The 21703-nt window shown below is 43.8% G+C and overlaps 1 protein-coding gene across 3 annotated transcripts in view; it reads right to left on the bottom strand.

The window, feature by feature from the left end:
• Positions 1-21703, bottom strand: part of SERGEF (secretion regulating guanine nucleotide exchange factor) — a 218041-nt gene that overhangs the window by 27076 nt on the left and 169262 nt on the right. The window contains exon 11 of one of the 3 annotated variants that reach the window (XM_027115259.1): positions 18948-19473. The exons of the other annotated variants lie outside the window; for them this stretch is intronic. Coding sequence (XP_026971060.1) covers positions 19241-19473 — 233 coding nt within the window. The 3' untranslated portion in view covers positions 18948-19240. Of the gene's footprint in view, positions 1-18947; positions 19474-21703 lie in introns of those variants that run through there. 3 annotated transcript variants of the gene reach the window in all.

The following is a 21703-nucleotide window of genomic DNA, read 5'->3' as shown; positions in this document are numbered from 1 at the left end:
CCCCTTAATGCAGCTGAGACACGGTGGGATTTGCAGGAGGAAGTTGACTAAATGCTAGGGGCCCCTGAAAAGGAAATCATCACAGCAATCCAAACACTTCTACAGGCAGGCAGGGCTGCCAAGATGAGCCTTCTGACTCTTTAATAACTCTCCCCTCTCTCCAAAGGGCTGGGACATACAACTCCAGAAGGCTCTGCTCAGCTTGCAGTCAACTGAACGGGCAGCGGTTTCCACGTGGTCACTATCTGGCTTATTGCCTCAAAGGTATGGCCTCGCAGAGCAGTACCTCCCAGCATGTTAAAGCCCACATCAAAAATGATACTGTCTGACACACTGGATAAATGTAGACGTGGATGTGCAGTCCGAGGACTGACTCCTGCTAGCCCAGGCCACCACCCTTAAGTGCTGAGGGCTTCGCTGTCCTGACACCCTGGTTGGGAAATCTGTCCTACAGAGTCTTGTCCCACTCGTGGCCTAAGTCAAGAGATCCAGATTCAACTCCATCTCCTGCCTGGGCCAAGCCCTTCATTCCTGGGTCTGGTCTGAGGGTCATGCTTCCTGTTCAGGTAATGGGCTGGAACGTGGTGACAGGCAAATTATATCACCTTTCAGATGAAATCTCACCCCCCTCAACAGGGAAGTAGCTTTGCACATTATAGACCAAAGAGTCCTTCAAGGACCAGGAAAAGTGCTACTTCCCCCAGGAAGCCTGCCTGGCAGGCACACTGTCTCCTGTGTCTACTGAGAGAACAGGGATCCCTCCTCTCCTCTGCTGCTGGAGTTACTGCATAAAAAAAAAAAAAAAAAAAAAGAGAGAGAGTTGCCTGCATGTCTACACAGCTGCTAGAGCTTGGGATCACCAACAGCCAGCACTCCAGGGAGACGCAAAAGCTAGTGATGACAGTAATGATAATAACTAACATTTACTGAGACTATACAAGGTACTAGGCACTGCTCTTAGCACTTTACATGTATTTACTCATTCACCATAGCTCTTAGAGTTAGGTCTTATCATTTCACTCAGTTATAGACAAGAAAACCAAGGCACAGAGAGATTAAATTATTTGCCCCATATTACACAGCCAGTAAGTGGCAGAGCTAGGATTCAAACCCAGGCAGTCTGGCTCCATATCATTTAATTCAAACAATAACTCTGTCATGTTAGTTTTATTAAACCTGCTTTAAAGGTTGAGGAAACCGAGGCTTGAGCACTGTGAGCTAAGACCACATAGCTAAAAAGAGGCAAATCAAATATTCAACCCAAAGGTTGCAACCTTTCTCAAGCCCTTCATGGTAGGAATTGTGTTACAACCACTCCAGGCTGAATTCAGGGAGGCCAGCTGACCTCATTTGTCCTCTGGGATGAGAACCAGCAATGGACGTCCACTGCCATCAGAAAGGCTCTGCCAGCAGGTCATTTTGAATGGGTGCAGTTTCCGAAGTACTTTTTATATATGATTATGTACATAACCCATATCCCATTAGAGAGAAAGAAGGCCGAGGAGAGCCAGCCTCCTGGGACCATGGGCACACTTTTCTGTTACAGTGCATGGACACTGTGTGGTTGCAGCTTTCTGGGTGTCCTCTCAGCCCAGGTGCTGTTCTAGAAATCGTCTCATACGTGAACCCTCTTGTACCCAGGATCGAATGAGACACAGGAAGCAGTGTCTCCCAGCAGAAGGGCAAAGGCTTAGAGGGTCTCAGAGCTACCATCCCTTTCCTGTGGGGATTTAGGCAAGTTTCTTAATCTCTACGAGTTCCAATTTCCTTATCTGAAACAAAAAAGGAAACGAGAAAATTCTTCCTTTCAGGGTGGTTACAAGAAAAAAAATGAAGTATGAAATTTTATAGCAGAGAAAGAAAATATGTTTACTAAGCACCTATAATGTGCTAGGCTCTATATGTATGTATCTCATTTATATTGCATATAAATCCCATGAGAGAGGTATCTCCACTTTACAGACAAGGCAACCGGAACTCAGGGAGGTTAATGCTTGTTCAGAGCCACATTGCTAGTAAGTGGCACAGAGGAGCTGTGAACCCAGACTCCCTGGCGTGAGCTTGGAGACTTTATCGCTTCACCAAACTCCTCTCCAAAAAGGCACAACAGGCTCCCCAATTCCACCAGGTGAATTGAGCCTTTCCCTGCCAGCTTGGCCCTCTCCTGTAGAGCCAAGGCTGCACAAACCTCCCCAGACTTTGTTTCTGTGAGGTTTCCATAAAATGTATGAACGGGAATTCCATGCTTGGACTTGAGTGATCAAAGAGAAGGCAAAGAGCCCGCATCTCTTCCCTCAGGTTTCTGGTGGTATTCCTCTCTAGCTCTCGGATCTCATGGGAAGGAGGCAAGGCCATTGTGGTAAGGTTCCTGTGGATTGATTCTGGGGAGATGGAGGCTGTTGCTTTGCAGACCCTTAAGTCACCTGTGTCTGGGATGCAGCAGCTGCTGTCATCTGGGAGATGGGTACAGAGATGGGCCCTTGGCAGCACTAGGCCCAGTGGGTGACTCAGCACCATCTGGCCCTGGCCCTCTGCCCCTGCAGGACATACTTCAGAAATTCATGGGTCTGAGAAGTCACAGCTTGGTCCTCGGAGTGACTCTGATGGAGGTGTTTGACCTGGGACTGGCTCTGTGGAGTCCCAGTAAAACTGCTGTGGTTCTGCCTTGTGCCCTTAGCGCTCTGTCACCCAGCCCTATGGGCTCTGCCTAAAAAGATCCAGATGATGTTTCCTCTTCTCCACCATCATTTTTCCTGTCCTAGGTTAGGCCTGCATCCTCACTTACCTGGCATGATAATATTAACTAACAATAATCACTAAGTGCTTCCTATGTGCAAACACCAAACTATGCAGCACTTGAAATACATTTTTAAATTTTTATTCTTTTAAAAAAATTGTGGTAAAATATGCATGACACAAAGTTTACCATTTTAACCATTTTAAAGTGCACAGTTCAGGGACTTCCCTGGTGGCGCAATGGTTAGGAACCCGCCTGCCAATGCAGGGGACATGGGTTTGATCCCCGGTCCAGGAAGATTCCACGTGCCACGGAGCAACTAAGCCTGTGCACCACAACTACTGAACCTGCGCTCTAGAGCCCGCGAGCCACAACTACTGAGCCTGAGTGTTGCAGCTACTGAAGCCTGCGTGCCTACAGCCCGTGCTCCGCAACGAGAAGCCACCGCAATGAGAACCCACACACCATAACAAAGAGTAGCCCCCCTCACACAACTAGAGAAAGCCCACACACAGCAACGAAGACCCAATGCAGCCAAAATAAATAAATAAATTTAAAAATAAAGTGCACAGTTCAGCGAGATTAAGTACATTCACACTGTTGTGTAACCATCACTGCCATCCATCTTCAGAATGCTTCTTATCTTTTCATAATGAAACTCTGTACCCATTAAACAATAATTTCCCATTCTTCTTCCTCCTCAGCCCCTGCCAACCACTATTCTACTTTCTGTCTCTATGAGTTTGATTATTCTCAGTACCTCATAAGGATGGAATCATACAGCATTTGTCCTTTTATGTCTGGCTTCTTTCACTTAGCATAATGTCTTCAAGGTTCACCCATGTTGTAATATGTGTCAGAATTTCCTTCCTTTTTTAAGTCTGAATAACATTCCATGAAATACATTTTCTTATTTAATCCTCCTAATAGTTTCTATGAGGTAGATACATTTTTATGTCCATTTTACAGAAAGGAAATTGAGGAACAGAGAGACTAATTAAATAGATCATTCATCTGGTAGCTAGCAGAGCTGGGATTTAGACCCAGGCTGTGTTGCTCCTGAAACCTGTGCTTTCCCACTCTGCTGTGAGCCCCACGCCTTCTCCCCAACAGCCCTCTTACTTACAGGCCTCCCAAGCTCCATCCTCCATCAAGGCAGTGATCTTTCTAAAAGGCCGATTTAATATTATTATTCTTTACTTCAAACCCTTCCCTCGTTACCCCTACTTACGGTCATCTTAAACTCTTCGGCATAGCATTCAGGTCTGTCCCTGACCCAGCTCCTTTCTGCTTTTCTGGCCTTTCCCCTCCCCTAACCCCCACCAAAACCAAAGTCCTCACCACCTGGACTCTGTGCCTTTTAACCTGCTGTTCTCTATAACTGTAATGTCTGCTTGTCAAATGAGGCAAACTCCTATTCATCTTTGAAGGCCTAGCCTAAATGTCACCTCCCCCTTCCAAGATTTCTCCAGGCAGTTTGTAGAGCTTTTCTCTCTGCTTCTGTAGAACCTGAACGTAGCTCTGTAATAGCACTAATCACATCTAATCTGATTTGTCAGTTTATAAATCTGTCTCCCACAACTATACCTGTGGTTGCCAACATATTTGAGCATAAGGACTCCTTTTTAATATCAGCGAATTTCAGGATCTTTCCATACACACTGATCAAGGCAACATTTAATGACAAAGTCACCATGAATTCAGTAAAGCTTTTTTTTAAAAACATCTTTATTGGAGTATAATTGCTTTACATGTAACCGCATTTGAGTCACCATGATACCATCTATATATTTGAAAACGATGCTGCATGTAGGTGAAGAGAGGAATCTGGGGACCTTGTTGTGTACTCTGGATTCTAAGATACCAGAGCCTACAGTTTGGGAACCACTCCTCTGGCCTGGAGAGTGGGTTTTTTGAAGAAATGGAAGTAACATCCATCGACCCTATTATATTACGAAGCTGTGCCAGTCACTTTGCATTTTTAACTCCATTAAATCTCAAAAAATAGTCTGTATTTTCCAGATAAGAAAACAGAGCTTGGAAAGGTAAAGTATCTTGTCTGAGGTTACACAGTGAGAGAGGCAGAGTGGGATTTGGTTCTCGATCTTTTTCTACTTTGTCACTGCCTTGGGGCAAGGACCACAGGTATTCATCTCTGAGTGTCCGGTGCCTCACTCATGGCCTTGCTTGGAAATGTCTGAGGAACAGATGACTCAAACCCAGAGAGCTCTTCCCTATGCGTTCTCAGGCCCTCTAGCTCGTACCAGAGAGTCTTTGGCCAGACGACCCCGGCCCGCACCGCTGCTGCAGGCAAGCAGACACGTCCTTCACGCAGGAGAGAACCAGAGAAGGTGCTGGGCAAACTCTAAGATGGCAGAGCATGGCCCGCTTCTCCTTTAGGTGCTATTTCCCTTATTTAGTAGGTATCCCTGCCCCGACCCTGGGCTCTGAGTCGCTCTCTTCACTACCAGCCCTCTGCTCCCATTCCCCTCCACCCCACACACTACCTGTCCGGCTCCACGGCAACTGCTGTCAGCTAACAGTACCCTCAGAGTAGTCCTACTGGACCTTTTTTTTTTTTTTTAACATCTTTATTGGGGTATAATTGCTTTACAATGGTGTGTTAGTTTCTGCTTTATAACAAAGTGAATCAGTTATACATATACACATGTTCCCATAGCTCTTCCCTCTTGCGTCTCCCTCCCTCCCACCCTCCCTATCCCACACCTCTAGGTGGTCACAAAGCACCGAGCTGATCTCCCTGTGCTATGCGGCTGCTTCCCACTAGCTATCTATTCTACGTTTGGTAGTGTATGTATGTCCATGCCACTCTCTCACTTTGTCACAGCCTACCCTTCCCCCTCCCCACAGCCTCAAGTCCATTCTCTAGTAGGTCTGCGTCTCCATTCCCACCTCAGCCCTAGGTTCTTCATGACCTTTTTTTTTTTTCTTAGATTCCATATATATGTGTTAGCATACGGTATTTGTTTTTCTCTTTCTGACTTACTTCACTCTGTATGACAGACTCTAGGTCCATCCATCTCACTACAAATAACTCAATTTTGTTTCTTTTTATGGCTGAGTAATATTCCATTGTATATATGTGCCACATCTTCTTTATCCATTCATCCGATGATGGACACTTAGGTTGCTTCCATCTCCCGGCTATTGTAAATAGAGCTGCAATGAACATTTTGGTACATGACTCTTTTTGAATTATGGTTTTCTCAGGGTATATGCCCAGTAGTGGGATTGCTGGGTTGTATGGTAGTTCTATTTGTAGTTTTTAAAGGAACCTCCATAGTGTTCTCCACAGTGGCTGTATCAATTAACATTCCCACCAGCAGTGCAAGAGGGTTCCCTTTTCTCCACACCCACTCCAGCATTTATTGTTTCTAGATTTTTTGATGATGGCCATTCTGACTGGTGTGAGATGATATCTCATTGTAGTTTTGATTTGCATTTCTCTAATGATTAATGGTGCTGAGCATTCTTTCATGTGTCTGTTGGCAATCTGTATATCTTCTTTGGAGAAATGTCTCTTTAGGTCTTCTGCCCATTTTTGGATTGGGTTGTTTTTTTGATATTGAGCTGCATGAGCTGCTTGTAAATTTTGGAGAGATTAATCCTTTGTCAGTTGCTTCATTTGCAAATATTTTCTCCCATTCTGAGGGTTGTCTTTTGGTCTTGTTTATGGTTTCCTTTGCTGTGCAAAAGCTTTGAAGTTTCATTAGGTCCCATTTGTTTATTTTTGTTTTTATTTCCATTTCTCTAGGAGGTGGGTCAAAAAGGATCTTGCTGTGATTTATGTCATACAGTGTTCTGCCTATGTTTTCCTCTAAGAGTTTGACAGTTTCTGGCTTTACATTTAGGTCTTTAATCCATTTTGAGCTTATTTTTGTGTATGGTGTTAGGGAGTGTTCTAATCTCATACTTTTACATGTACCTGTCCAGTTTTCCCAGCACCACTTATTGAAGAGGCTGTCTTTTCTCCACTGTACATTCTTGCCTCCTTTATCAAAGATAAGGTGACCATATGTGCAGCATGGGTTTCTCTCTGGGCTTTCTATCCTGTTCCATTGATGTATATTTCTGTTTTTGTGCCAGTACCATACTGTCTTGATTACTGTAGCTTTGTAGTATAGTCTGAAGTCAGGGAACCTGATTCCTCCAGCTCCATTTTTCGTTCTCAAGATTGCTTTAGCTATTTGGGGTCTTTTGTGTTTTCATACAAACTGTGAAATTTTTTGTTCTAGTTCTGTGAAAAATGCCAGTGGTAGTTTGATAGGGATTGCATTGAATCTGTAGATCGCTTTGGGTAGTAGAGTCATTTTCGCAATGTTGATTCTTCCAATCCAAGAACATGGTATATCTCTCCATCTATTTGTATCATCTTTAATTTCTTTCATCAGTGTCTTATAATTTTCTGCATTCAGGTCTTTTGTCTCCTTAGGTAGGTTTATTCCTAGATATTTTATTCTTTTTCTTGCAATGGTAAATGGGAGTGTTTTCTTAATTTCACTTTCAGATTTTTCATCCTTAGTGTATAGGAATGCCAGAGATTTCTGTGCATTAATTTTGTATCCTGCTACTTTACCAAATTCATTGATTAGCTCTAGTAGTTTTCTGGTAGCATCTTTAGGATTCCCTATGTATAGTATCATGTCATCTGCAAAGAGTGACAGCTTTACTTCTTTTCCGATCTGGATTCCTTTTATTTCTTTTTCTTCTCTGATTGCTGTGGCTACAACTTCCAAAACTATGTTGAATAAGAGCAGTGAGAGTGGGCAACCTTGTCTTGTTCCTGATCTTAGTGGAAATGGTTTCAGTTTTTCACCATTGAGGACGATGTTGGCTGTGGGTTTGTCATATATGGTCTTTATTATGTTGAGGAAAGTTCCCTCTATGCCTACTTTCTGCAGAGTTTTTATCATAAATGGATGTTGAATTTTGTCGAAAGCTTTCTCTGCATCTATTGAGATGATCATATGGTTTTTCTCCTTCAATTTGTTAATATGGTGTATCACGTTGATTGATTTGCGTATATTGAAGAATCCTTGCATTCCTGGAATAAACCCCACTTGATCATGGTGTATGATCCTTTTAATGTGCTGTTGTATTCTGTTTGTTAGTATTTTGTTGAGGATTTTTGCATCTACGTTCATCAGTGATATTGGCCTGTAGTTTTCTTTCTTTGTGACATCTTTGTCTGGTTTTGTTATCAGGGTGATGGTGGCCTCGTAGAATGAGTTTGGAGTGTTCCTCCCTCTGCTATATTTTGGAAGAGTTTGAGAAGGATAGGTGCTAGCTTTTCTCTAAATGTTTGATAGAATTCGCCTATGAAGCCATCTGATACTGGGCTTTTGTCCCACTAGATCTTAATGTCTGGTAAAGCTAGGTGTGGTCTTCCTAATGGCCATTTGTGTTTGAAACCAAAGGAGAGATTTCTCAAAACTTCTGGCTGGTCAGGAGGCCATGGGAGGAAAGGAATGTGCTTCAATGTCAGACAACTCCAGGTTTCCATCCCTGGCTCTGCTACTTCCTTTGTGAATGACCTTGGGTAAATCACTTAATTTCTCTGAGCCTTAGTGTCCTCGTGTGGAAAATGAGAATAAAATCTACCCCACAGGGTGAATATACACAGACCTTACACTCTTGGACTGTGTGGTGGGATGAACAGTGGCCCTCCAAAAGATACGTCCACATCTTAACCCCAGAACCCCTGAATGTGACTTTATTTGGAAAAAGAGTCTTTACAAGTGTGATTAAGTTAAGGATTTTGAGATGAGAAGATTGTCCTAGATTACGGGCATGGGCCCTAAGTGCCATCGCAAGTGTCCTTTTAAGAGAAAGGCAAAGGGAGGTTTGACACACAGAGAGAAGGGGAGGGAACAATGTGACCATGGAGACAGAGACTGGAGTGAAGTCAGGGAATGCCAACAGCCACCAGAAGCTGGAGGAAGCAAAGAATGCATTTTTCCCTAGAGTCTTTGCAGATGTACCTAGATTAAGGACCCTGAGGGGAGATCATCCTGGATTACCCAGGTGGGCCCTAAATTCAAAGACAAGTGTCCTTGTAAGGGACAGACGAGGAGACATAGGCACACAGAGAAGGCCGTGTGAAGAAGGAGGCAGAGACTGAAATCTGCATCCACAAGACAAGGGATGCCTGGAGCCACTAGAAGACTGAAGAGGCAAAGGAGGATTCTTTCCTAAAGTCTCCAAACAGAGCCTAGCCCTGCCAACACCTTGTTTTCAGACTTCTGGCCTCTAGACCTGTGAGAGAATACATTTCTGTTGTTGTAAGCCATTCAGACCATGGTACTTCATTACTGCAGCCCTGGTAAACGAATACACATTGCCTATCTCCCTAACATCACATATCATCCCTCGTCTCCTGCTTTATGTAAGAGCCATACAGACCATGCGCATGAGAAAGCAAGCTTCAGGGGAGTGAAACTTTGATTTGGTCACTGTTATAACCCTAATTATTAGCATGGTGTCAGGCCCATGGTAGATGCTTTTTGCATTTTTTGAATAAATGAATGAATTGCAGTTCTCAGAGGGCAGGAGCTGTCTGTGATTTACTTCTATATCCTCAGCACCCAAAATCCAGGACACATGCTCCATATATGTGGAACTTCCTCCCCTCCCATCCATTCCAGCACTAAAGGGGCAACTCTGAAAAAAGGGGCAAATCTTACCGGCCTAGAGCCCAGAGATAAGCTTCCAGCCTCCAAAGAGCCCATGAGCCCTTTCTAGACCTTTTTCCAAACTACCTCTAAACAGAAGGCTTGGAGAGAACCCATGACTGCAGAATCCTGCGGAGGATATTGTTTAAATAAACCGAGACTCAAGTCACCAGCGTCTGGCCTGGGCTGGGCCTCCGGGACCTGAGCCGGCAACATTTCATCATTAGGAGGAAAGGAGATGACAAACTCTTTCCTGAAAGAACCCAGCAGGCAGTCAGAATTACGGGATGTGGTAAATAAAACCATTATTTCCAAATACATATCCTAGGCAGCACTAAATGCATTCTGCGTATCACAGGCAAAACTAAATTTAGAACTGGCAGTTTGAGTCATATGCTGATTCCTGAAGAGAAAAACTAAATTCAAGGGGGGAAAAATGAAGTGAAATATGAAAATAAAAATGCAGTCTTAGTTCCTCAGAGCAACCTGTCAAGAGAGGTGAGGGAGAAGTTTCCTGCAGAGAATTGTGGCTATAGAGGAAGTCCAGTCGGGTGAGGGCTGGGCCCTGCTGGGTGCCACAGCAGCAGTGGCCTCTGAGGAAACCTCTGGAAGACACCCCTGTGTGGAACTGCAGAGGCAGGAGGGGACGTAGCATGCTGAGCCACAAGGTGGGGACACTGTCTCCAAAGCACTGTCACACATTGTCTTACTGAAGCCTTTTCTCAATCCTGCAGTGAAGGCGCTGTCACCCCATTGCACAGTTGAGGAACTGAGCCCAGTGGGGTGAAGTGACTTGCCCAAGTCATACAATGAGTGAGCAGGAAAGCAGGGATTCACTTCAAGAACCTTTTAATTTTAGAAGAGTGTTAGATTTACTTTTTATTTTTTTTTATTTTTTTAATTTATTTTTATTTTTAAAATAATAAATAATAATTTATTTATTAAAAATATTTTTTTATTATTTTTTTTATAATTTTATAAAATTATTATTTATTTATATTTTTTTATAAAAAAAATAATATTTTTTATTATTTATTTATTTTATTTTTATTTATTTTTCAACTTAGAAAAGTTGAAAAAACAGGTAGTTTACAAATACCCCTCCCCCCGGTTGCCCCTAAGATGTTAACATCTTACATCACTACAGTATGTTTGTCATAACTAAGGGACCAGCATTGATACATTACTATCAACTAAATGCTACACTCTGTTTAGATTTCACAAGTTTTTCCCTAATGTCCTTTTTCTGCTCCAGGATACGGATACCACATTACATTTAGCTGTCATGTCTCATTAAGCTCCTCTGGTCTGTTATAGTTCCTCTTGCTTTCCTTGTTTTTGATGATCTTGACAATTTTGAAAAGTACTAGTCAGGTAGTTTGTAGGATGCCCTTCAATTTGGCTTTTTCTGATGTTTTACTCATGGTTAGGCTGGGATTATGGGTTTTGGGGAGGAAGACCACAGAGATGAAGTGCCCTTCTCATCACATCATATCGAAGGTACATAAAATATCAACACGATTTATCACTGATGATGTTAACCTCTATCACCCAGCCAAGGTAACGTTTGCCAGGTTTCTCCACTGTAGTTTCCCTCCTTTCCACCACTCCCCCTTCCATGGTCCAGTCTTTGGAAGCATGTTACTGAGCAGAGCCCAACTCAGGGAATGGGAAGTTAAGTCCCCGCTCCTAAAGCGGGGAGCCTCTGCATAAATGATTTGGAATTCTTCTGTATGGGAGAGCAGGGATTTAGATCCAGGTGGGAGCTCACAGGCTCTGAGAAGTGGGACTGTTCTTGTGAGTGAGAATCTCATTTCCAGCTTCCTCGTTTCCCAAAGTACTCATGTTTCTTAGGCATAGACTACTGGTTATCTACTCAAGACTCATTCTCTCCAAATTTTATTCAGGGCAGCCATGTGCCCGGCTAAAAGACTAATTTCCCAGACTTCATTAGGTTAGGTGTGGCCATGTAACTAGGTTCTGGTCAGTGGGTTGCAAGCAGACATGGCTGGGCACCACTTCAGAAAAAGTGTCTTAGCAGGTCCTCTTTTTGTCATTTTCCCTTCTATGTGTTTCATGCCTGAATGTGGATGTGGCAGCTAGAACTCTAGCAGCCATCTTGAACCATGAGAAAACCTTGATGATGAAAGCCTATGCTAAGGAGAGTAAAATAGAGAGATGGAGATTACTGGAAATAATCCGTGCTACCCATAGAGCTACTACACCAGCCCTGGGCTGAATATCACCAGACTTCTCATATGTGAGTGTGTTAGGCTCCCTGGGCTGCCATAACAAAATAGCACAGACTGGATGGCTTAAAGAACAGAAATTGATTTTCTCACAGTCCTGGAGGATAGAAGTCCAAGATCAAGATCAGGGTTAGGGAGTTACCTGGTGGCCTAGTGGTTAGGATTCTGGGCTTTCACTGCTGTGGCCTCGGTTCAATCCCTGGTCCAGTAACTGAGATCCTGCAAGCCGTGCAGTGCGGCCAAAAAAAGATCAGGTTGGTTTCTGGTGAGGCCTGTCTTCCTGGCTTGCAGATGGCCTTTCCTCTGTGCCCACATGAAGGGAGAGTGATCTCTGGTGTCTCTTCCTCTTCTATAAGGACACCAGCCCTATCAGATTAAGACTCCAGCCTTATGACTCAATCTTTGTTATCTCCTTTTAGGCCCTATCTCTAAATACAGTCAGATTAGGGGTAAGGGCTTCAACCTATGAATCTTGGGCAGACACAATTTAGCTCATAATAGTGAGAGAAAACTGACTTCTCTTTTTTTTAAGCCATTATTATTTCTGGTGTCCGTTGCTATATTATAGCACACAAAATTCCTTACTGATAGACCTCCAAAGTCTAAGGAACATTTTCTAAAGCTTCCACCTTGATGACCTTGTAAGCTGAGAGTCCACAGGAAAGTACCAAAGACACCACCCTTTAAAAGGTCATTTTGGGGTTTCCCTGGTGGCGCAGTGGTTGAGAGTCCACCTGCCGATGCAGGGGACACGGGTTTGTGCCCTGGTCTGGGAAGATCCCACATGCCGCGGAGCGGCTGGGCCCGTGAGCCATAGCTGCTGAGCCTGTGCGTCCGGAGCCTGTGCTCTGCAGTGGGAGAGGCCACAACAGTGAGAGGCCTGCGTACAGCAAAAAAAAAAAAAAAAAAAAAAAAAAAAAAGGTCATTTTGAATGCTGATTCATTAACATCTTTCCAGACACTAGGCTATGTGCTGGGGACACTGCCATAACCAAACACGGTCCTTGACTTCTATGCACTTATAGTCTTTACTGATTTACTTACCCTAAGCCCATCTCTTTCCAAAGGGAAGTCCTACAATATAGTGAGTAAAACAGAAGTGGAGATTCAAAACCATGAAAAGGAGGAGGAGCAGACATGCCAGCTCTGGGAATTTATGTACGTGCTGTGTGTGACTCAAGCATTCAAGTTGGCTTTGAGCTTCCTAGGAGCCACCACAAAGTACAGAGTGTCTTGGTCCTGTTTTCTGAAAGGAGAATGAATCCTAGTCATTCATGGAAGTCAGGTGTGTTTTCTTTCCTGACCAAATTCCAGCCAGGTGACTTGAATGTCCTGGAAAGTACTATTTCCTGACCAAAACCCCAATGACTGCTCTAAATTCCATGAACAATGCATTAGCTCTTAGACACTCATCCAATAAAGCCAGAGAGTTCCATGGTTTACATACATGGTTTCAGTTTCCTATTCTAGAGCAGAGACCTTACTGAAGACCATGAGTGATCACTTTCAGACGGTGCAGAGAACAGGGGTTGGTAAATCCAGAAAGCTCTGAGGCTTGGACATTAGGTGTATGATTTTAAGAAGAAGAAATAGCAAGAAGATAGGGCCTCATAAAAAGGCCAGGGTAGATGGAAAGATGAAATACCAAGAATGAAGTCAATATGACTCACCCACCCATAGAGTTTCCTTCTTGGTATATCACAACAGGTGGCATCTTACAAGAGAAAGAGTATGGGTTTGAATCCCAGCTCTGTTACTCACTAGCTCTGTAATTTCAGGGGTGTTAACAGCTTAGAGCCTTCATTTCCTCACGTAAAATGAAGCTGATATCTACTCACCGTGGGGATTAAATACAAAAACATACATAATAACTCTGCCACAGTTCAATCATAGTAACAACAGCCTAATATAAAGGCCTTATCTGTGCCAGGCACTGTATTATACACTCGACATGAATGAGCTCATTTAATTTTCACCATGAGGTACATGCTACCGAAGAATTAAAAAACTGTTGGTTTTTCCCTAAAGCTGTGCCAAACCACATCCTTGGATATTTTTGGAAGGAGTGTACCAGTCCTTGGAAGGATTTTTGCAGATCCATTCCATGCAAAGCAGCTGTATTGACATCCATTTTGTAACTATCTGTAATCTCCAAAGTTTGCTGCAACTGACACAGAGCTTTAACTCTTGGGCTCCCCAGTGGGAGTTTGCAAACTCAAAGAAGCCCTTACAGGGACTTCCCTGGTGGCGCAGTGGTTAAGAATCCGCCTGCCAGTGCAGGGGACACGGGTTCAAGCCCTGGTCTGGGAAGATCCCACATGCCGCGGAGCAACTAAGCCCGTGCGCCGCAACTACTGAGCCTGTGCTCTAGAGCCCATGAGCCACAAATACTGAGCCTGCGTGCTGCAACTACTGAAGCCCATGCACCTAGAGCCCGTGCTCTGCAACAAGAGAAGCCATCCAGTGAGAAGCCCGCGAACCGCAATGAAGAGTAGCCCCCGCTCGCCGCAACTAGAGAAAAGCCTGCGCGCAGCAACAAAGACCCAAGGCAGCCAAAAATAAAAATAAATTAAAAAAAAAAAATGAAGCCCTTACCAAAAGGCTCTTTCCAAGCCCCATTTATGGTATGAAGAAAGACACTGAAGAACTTGGAGCATGCTATTAAAAGAAAGTGACCAGGCTGGGAGGATGGGGGGAATGGGGTCATTGTTTAATGGGTACAGAGTTTCAGTTTGGGAAGATGAAAAAGTCCTGGAGATGGATGGAGGTGATGGTTGCAAAACAAGGTGAATCTACTTAATGCCACTGAACTGTACACTTAAAATGGTAAATTTTATTAGGTATATTTTACCACAATAAAAATAGTAATAGTAATAATACTACTACTAAAGTAACCAGAGTGGTAGGGGGTCTAAAAACCATATATGATGGAAAGCACCTGAAAGAACTCAGGTATTCTGCAGGCAAAAGTTTTTGAAAGCCCCTGGTTTTCAGGATAATGATAATATTATCCACTACTTATCAAGCACATCATATATGTAGGCACTTCAGCTATATCATCCTTTATTCTCCAGGTTGGCTCTACAAGGCATTTCTTGCTTAGAGGGATCAGGTGACCAGCCCAGGATCACACAGCTAGAAAGTGGTAGAGATGAGATTTGAACCCAACCAGTTCCATATACCATGCTTCTATATCATGCTGCCTCATTCAAATATTGAATAGATACTTGGATATTAAAATGCTGAGATTTCTTTTAGTCTTAAGATTTTATTATTCTGAATTGGGGTGTGGGGGGTAGGAAGGTCAGACATCCATTTTCTTGAAGGCTCCATGCACTGTCAGGGCATATAGGTAAACCTGAGCCTACTGATAGGTACCCTACACTCCAGGGATAACCATTCTGATGAGAGGAAACTGGAAGACCTTTGAGATTAGAACCTAAGGCAATACTAGTTGATGCTGCCACGAGCTGCATCGGCCCCATGGACCACAACAAGCTCCCATGGCTGGGGAGGAGGCCATCGGTCAACAGAGAACACACAGCAAGCTCCAAATACAGCAAAAGCTACTGAAAGCACTTCTCCCCCACAGTGTAGTCACCATAGCCCAGGAGAGAAATTTCGAAGAGTAAGAGGAAGGAAAAGGATGAAACAGAGGACAGATAAGAGACAGGTGAGAGGGTTCTGAAGGCTACAACCTCTGTTTAAATCCCAGACTACTGTTCTACTGGGAAGAGCAGACTTGTCATCACTCTGAAGCTGGAGCACAGTCTCATGACAGCCTGGGGTGTCTTCAGAAGTCTCTTGGCATCCCTTCTATTTTTCAGTGACCTTCCTCCTGTCACTGAATCTTCCTTTCTATGGACAAATGGACTTGGGAAATGGTCCTCAGGTATAAGTCAGTATCACAAGCACCCAGTTAACAAAGGTATTATGGCAGAGTCAAGGGAAATGGGTTTTCTATAATGCTGGCTATTGATCTGAGGCCCCTGGACACTGACTCTGCCTCTTCCCCACTGGACAAAATGTAGACTTGCTGACCCTGAGTTTCTTTCAAAAAGCAGGAGAGCCTTTTGTAGGAGAGATGTTTGTAAACATTCTCTTAAAAGAAAACAGAAATTGTTTTAAGTTCTTCAAGAATGATGAGCCAAGCCTTGAGTAAAAAAAAGACCTGTTATGCCAGAAGAAGTGGCTATTACCTGGATGCAGCAGGACCTACTCTGCATGGCCTGTGCCATCGGCAGCTACATGCTCCGTTACAGACCCAGAGGCCGGCGAAGGAGTGCTGAGACACCCTGCATCTACTCCTGTCCTCCCTGCTCCCAACACATACCTGTATCCTTGAGTTATTAAGTTGGGAACTCAAAATAATCTTATAGATGTGTGTGTGTTCCCACCAATCCACAGACTCTTGCTGCATTTCCCACATTCTCCTTCAAGAATTACCTTGTTTCACTGATCCTACTGTACTTACTTGTAAGGTGGGACGCATCTGTACGAGCTACACGGGCTGCCCCGTGTAGGCAGGGGGTCACCTCCTGAGAAGGATTCTTGGCATCCTGAGCAGAGCTGTGGCTGAGCGGCCTGCCACACGGATCTAGTTGGAGTCGGCTGGGCTCCACTCCACACAGTGCTTGGCTGTCGCCTGCTCACTTTGAGTGGAGGATCCGGCACTTATTTTAGGCTCTTATAAATAATACATTTTGTCATCTTGATTCTTCAAGGCCTTCTTTTAAGCTATTTTTTCCCTCTTTGGGAAACCACTTTTACACTACGAGACAGAGCTGTTCATGAATCAAGAGGAGCTCCAAGTGACCGAAGACTGAACTCCCGAATTCCTGATTTTGGAGGGAGTAAGCAGCCACCAAATCTGATTAGTCAAGGAAGAAGCTGGCCTTGCACAGGAAGAGCATCTTACTTCAAGTATGAAAAAAAAAATGTTCATAATCTCTCTGATTCCTTGTCCTCTGATCCAGGAAGTCCTAGTACCAGACCCTTAAATACCACTTTCAACCCTACCTTCCTGAGTCCCTACAGGTTGGTATCTCAGTAAAATGCTAAAGAGTCTCACCATCTGTAAAGTGGAGACAAGGCTACATGCCTGGCATAAAGTTAAAGCTCAGTGTGTGAGCTCTCTGACTCTCCTTGTCTCCTGCAGCTCTCAAGAAGACACACTTGTACCTTGAAAAATTATCATTGTTTCCCCTCTTCATTGGTCATGAACTACTCAAGAAGTGTTCTTAATTAATATGGTACAAAGAAGCCCAGCTGTACAGTGGACAGATGCTGAATTTGGAATTGGAGAGACCAGGGCTTGAATCCTGGCTTATTATGTAATAAACCAGGATAATCCTATACTTGTTATGTGATCTTGGGCAAGTTCCTTAATCTGTCTGGACATTAGTGTCTTAATCAATAAATGGGGATAACTCACTAACTTCAGAGTATCTTTCAAACTTTAATGTACATATGAGTTGCCAGGGAATCCTGTTAAAATACAGATTCTGACTCAGCAGACCTCAGGTAGGGCCTGAGGTTCTGCATTTCTTTCCTTTGGTTTTTTTTTTTTTTTTAGTTTTTATTGGAGTATAGTTGATTTACAATGTTGTGTTAGTTTCAGGTGTACAGCAAAGTGAATTGGTTATACATATATCCACTCTTGTTTAGATTCCTTTCCCATATAGGCCATTACAGAGTATTGAGTAGAGTTCCCTGTGCTATACATAGGTCCTTATTAATTACCTATTTTATATATAGTAGTGTGTACATGTCAATCCCAATCTCCCAATTTGTCCCTCCCCGCCCTTACCCCCTGGCAACCATGAGTTTGTTTGAGGTTCTGCATTTCTACTCAGAGCGGGCCAAGGTCGAGGTTGAGAACTTGGGGATCACCTTTGGAGTAGGAAGGACATGCCTGGTCAGGACACTTTATAAATTTTGAAGGGCTATCTCAGTTTAGGGTCTGATTCCCTACCTATTGTTGTTCTACCTTAAAACACTAAGAAGGCCATTATACAACTCAACTTCGACTATGTATTAATCCTTAATTCTTTACAGATAAGCAAAATAGTAATAATTTATGTAAAATAACAAGGGCTGGGGAAAACCACTTGTCACCAATCCTCTTCCCCCGAAAAAACAACTAACCAACCAAGCACAACACCTCTCCTATCAACTAGCTGATGTAAAAGGCAAACAAACAGGGACTTCCCTGGTGGTGCAGTGGATAAGACTCTGCACTCCCAATGCAGGGGCCCTGGGTTTGATCCCTGGTCAGGGAACTAGATCTCACATGCATGCCACAACTTAGTGTTCACATGCTGCAATTAAGGAGCCTGTGTGCTGCAACTAAGGAGCCTGCCTGCCACAACTAAGACCCGGTGCAATCAAATAAATAAATTTTTTTTTAAAAGACAAACAGAAACAAACAAATCTCCAATAGAGCTTTGTTTGGGGGTAACATTTGGCAGTAACAATGTAAACTGCACGCTCTCCAAAAAAAAAAGCATTGTTTTAAACCCCAGTGTTTATGACTAAACCTAAGAATTGACTTAGAGTGAAAGCAGGCTTTCGTACAGTGAAGATGGAAAAAACTGGGTCCCTGAGACTGGTTTGATGGGGGAGGAGGGGAGGAAACTGATGAGAGAATTTGATGGAATGAAACAAGGCAGCCAGTGAGTGACAAGGACTATGAAAGGGGCCCTCCTTGGAACAACTGTACCTGTGTTCAAGACAGAGCTTTAGGGTCACCTCGCTGGTGACACCTTCCCTGACAGCTGGTTCCTGCTCTTGTCGCCAGAGCAGTAATACCCACCCCTCTACCCATCCTGGAGCCAGTGCTTATCACATCGTATTGAACATTCATTTCCGTATTGATCTCCAACCCCTCGAGGTCAGGGACCATGTCTTATTTATCTCTATACTCAGCCTGGCACAGTGCCCTGACACATATTAGGTACTCAGTGAATAATGCTGACTGAACGCATGAGGTGGAGGATATCGAAGAGAAAGCTTAACGACCTTGCTTCAGGTTTTGTCTTTCCTGGAAGTATTCATTCATATATTCTCTTGCTTGGTAAGCAGACATGCTCCAGGTGGGAGCACTCAGACCTTTTACCAGTTTTTAGTGTATTTCAGTCTGAGAAATGTTTCAAACTTTCTTGGTCCCAAGATTGTAAACTTAGTAATACATGTAATAATTTTACATACATATATATTAGTTTTATAAATATATGTAAAACTTTTAGCATTTTTCCCCAAGTGCTTTTCTTTTTTCACAGTAAACTGAGTACATAATTTCCCCATTTTCAAACAAGGAAACTGATGCGCAGAAAAATAATTAAGTGACCTAAGGCAGAGTCTCAATCTTTAAGGTACATAAAAATCACTTGGGACACTTGTCCAAAATACAGATTCCTGGCCCCCACTCTGAAATTCCGATTCAGTAGGTGTAAAGGGGAGCCCAGGAATCTGCATTTTCATGCTCCCAGGTTCTGAGGCAGGTGGTCTTGGCCCAGGGCCTTCCTCAGGTCAGAAATCAGGAGCTCGGTGTCTGCTGGAGGTCATCTCAGGGCTTTGGTTCTAAACCTAGTGTCATGGGATGGGAGGCAAGTCACATGCACATCACCTTCACAGGGCCTGGCAGGAAACCTAAAACCGGAGACGCTCAGACGATGATGGCAGCTCCAGTGTCCCATGCGTAAAACCACAAAGCCAGAGTGCTGGCTGGTAGATGGATAACATTGCTGAGGACTCACGACCTGGAAGGCCAGGCTCTGGAAAAGGACCAGGTCCTCTAGGCAAGAGGGACCAAAAAAAAAAATTACAAAGAGGGTTAACTTAGAAAATATTGAAGGTGTTTGGTGCATTTATTTTGGATTTATTTCCCTCCCTGTCCACTTTGGGGTAGTTTACCAAATGGAACCAATGGGACAACTCAGTAAAGAACAGCAGCCGAAGCAAGTACAAGTGGACTTCTCCCTTCCATCTGCCTTCCTCACCCAAGCTCCACTGGCTGGACTTCTGAGTTTCTCCCCCATCAGCTCCTTCCTTGTCAGCCCACTGCCAAGGCCCTAAAGACCTCAGCTGTTGCCTTTCATCCAAACTTTATACAAAAGTCTCCCAAAGCTCTGACTGCTGCTTGCCTCTCCTTTCCCAGTCTCCCTCCACTAGAAAGCCGCATTATCTTCCCAAGGTACAGATCTCATCACAGAGGGCAAGACCACTGTATTTGAAGCCAGAAGATCTGGATATGGTGCTGGCCCTGGCTCCAGCTCCATCATTAACTAGTTGTCTGACCTTGGGTTAGTAACTTCCCCTTTTTGGGATTCAGTCTTCATGTGTGAGATGGAGGGCTGGACTGGATCATCTCCAAAGTCCTTTCCAACCGTAGGATTTTATGCACACTTCTGCTTAAAAACTATTAGTGACATCTGATTGCCTACAGAATTAAATATATAATTACCTTACCCTGGAACATCTAAGGAGGCCCTCTATAATCTGGCCCTACTATGGACTAAATGTTTGTGTCCCCCCAAAATTCATTACGTTGAAACTCTAATCCCTGATGTGATGGTGTTTGGAGATGGGGTCTTTGGGAGGTGATTAGGTGATGAGGGTGGGGCCCTCATGATGGGATTAGTGCCCTGATAAAAAGAAAGAGAGCTTTCTCTCTCTCTCTCTCTCTGCTCTCTACCATGTGAGGACACAGCAAGAAGGCCATTTGTGAACTAGAAGGAGGGTTTTCACCAAGAACCTGACCATGCTGTCACCCTGATCTTGAACTTCCAGCCTCCAGAACTGTAAGAAATAAATGTTTGTGGTCTAAGTCACTCAGTCTACGGTACCCTGTTATAGCAGCCTAAACTGACTCAGGCCCCAACTTTTTTTTTTAAAAAGCATTATTCTCCTTTATGTTCCTTTTGTTATAGTCAAACTGAAGTATTCCCAGTTTCCTAAACATGCCTGGAAATTTTTTGCTCCCTCAATGCTTTTGTCATTATTTTATCTTAGAAAACCTACTACATCTATTTCAATATGTATGATCCCTACATTTTTTGAGGTCCAAATCCCATGGATCTCTTTTAGGTTTTCCCTTTTCAAAGCCTAAAAGCAAACTCTTTCCCCTCTGACTGCGAGCACTTCATCTGCCCCCTCTCACAGCTGGTATCACAGTTCTCCCTGGGCCTGGTCCTTGCAGCCTTTTGTCAGCTCCCTGAGGGCAGGGCCTGCATAAGTCTCCTACCACTTAGCACAGGGCCCTGCCCAGAGAAGGTTTTGACAAATGATTGTTGAATGAATGTCAGAAAGCACATGCTCCCGTTTTAGTTAGATTTTGAATTTCAGTGGGAGCCGAGGCAGAAAGGGTAACATGGGCAAAAGAAAAAATATGAATTCCTGCTGCAGTGAACAACTTTTTCTTTGAATTGGCCCCAAGGATGTGAGTCATAAAAAAGGGCCACTGAGCTTGGCGGCGCAGTGTACCCATTGCTCATAAAGGCCAATGGCTGAATGCCTGAGGTGATTTTCCCTGCCAACAACAGCTTGTGCTGAGGAGCTCGACTTGGTGGCTGTAGGCTAATAACCAGGAGCTCTGGGCAGCCCCTGAGCACATCCTCATGGCCACGGTGGCTCGGTGAATTCTGAGCCCTACGTGGTGTGTTAAGAGGTAGACTTCCTGCCTGTATGATGTGCTTGAAGGGGTCTCCTCTTCTGATCTCCCCTAGTCCAGTCCCCGTTGATTCTCAGTCTACCTGGGGTCACAGTCAAGTGTGTATATGTTTTATCTTGATGACTAGACTGTCAGTTTCTGCCTAGAAGGCTCTTGTACATCTTGTGTCTTGTTCATCTTCCTCTCTCCCACATGCCTAGCACAAAGCCCTGCTCATAGCAGATGTCAATAAATGTTTTCTGGATGGATGCTCAAATTTAGATCAAATTGACTCAAATCCCAATTAAAATCCCCAGTCAGGAAGACAAGATTTAATTCATTTTCTTTCCTACAAAAAGGACAATCTTGCTGTTTA

This window comes from Aethalodelphis obliquidens, unplaced genomic scaffold, assembly GCF_003676395.1.
Source record: "Aethalodelphis obliquidens isolate GAN/ISIS:26980383/991018 unplaced genomic scaffold, ASM367639v1 scaffold14, whole genome shotgun sequence".
NCBI lineage: Eukaryota > Metazoa > Chordata > Mammalia > Artiodactyla > Delphinidae > Aethalodelphis > Aethalodelphis obliquidens.
Note: the sequence above shows the minus strand (reverse complement) of the source record. Positions and strands in the feature narration are given on the sequence as shown.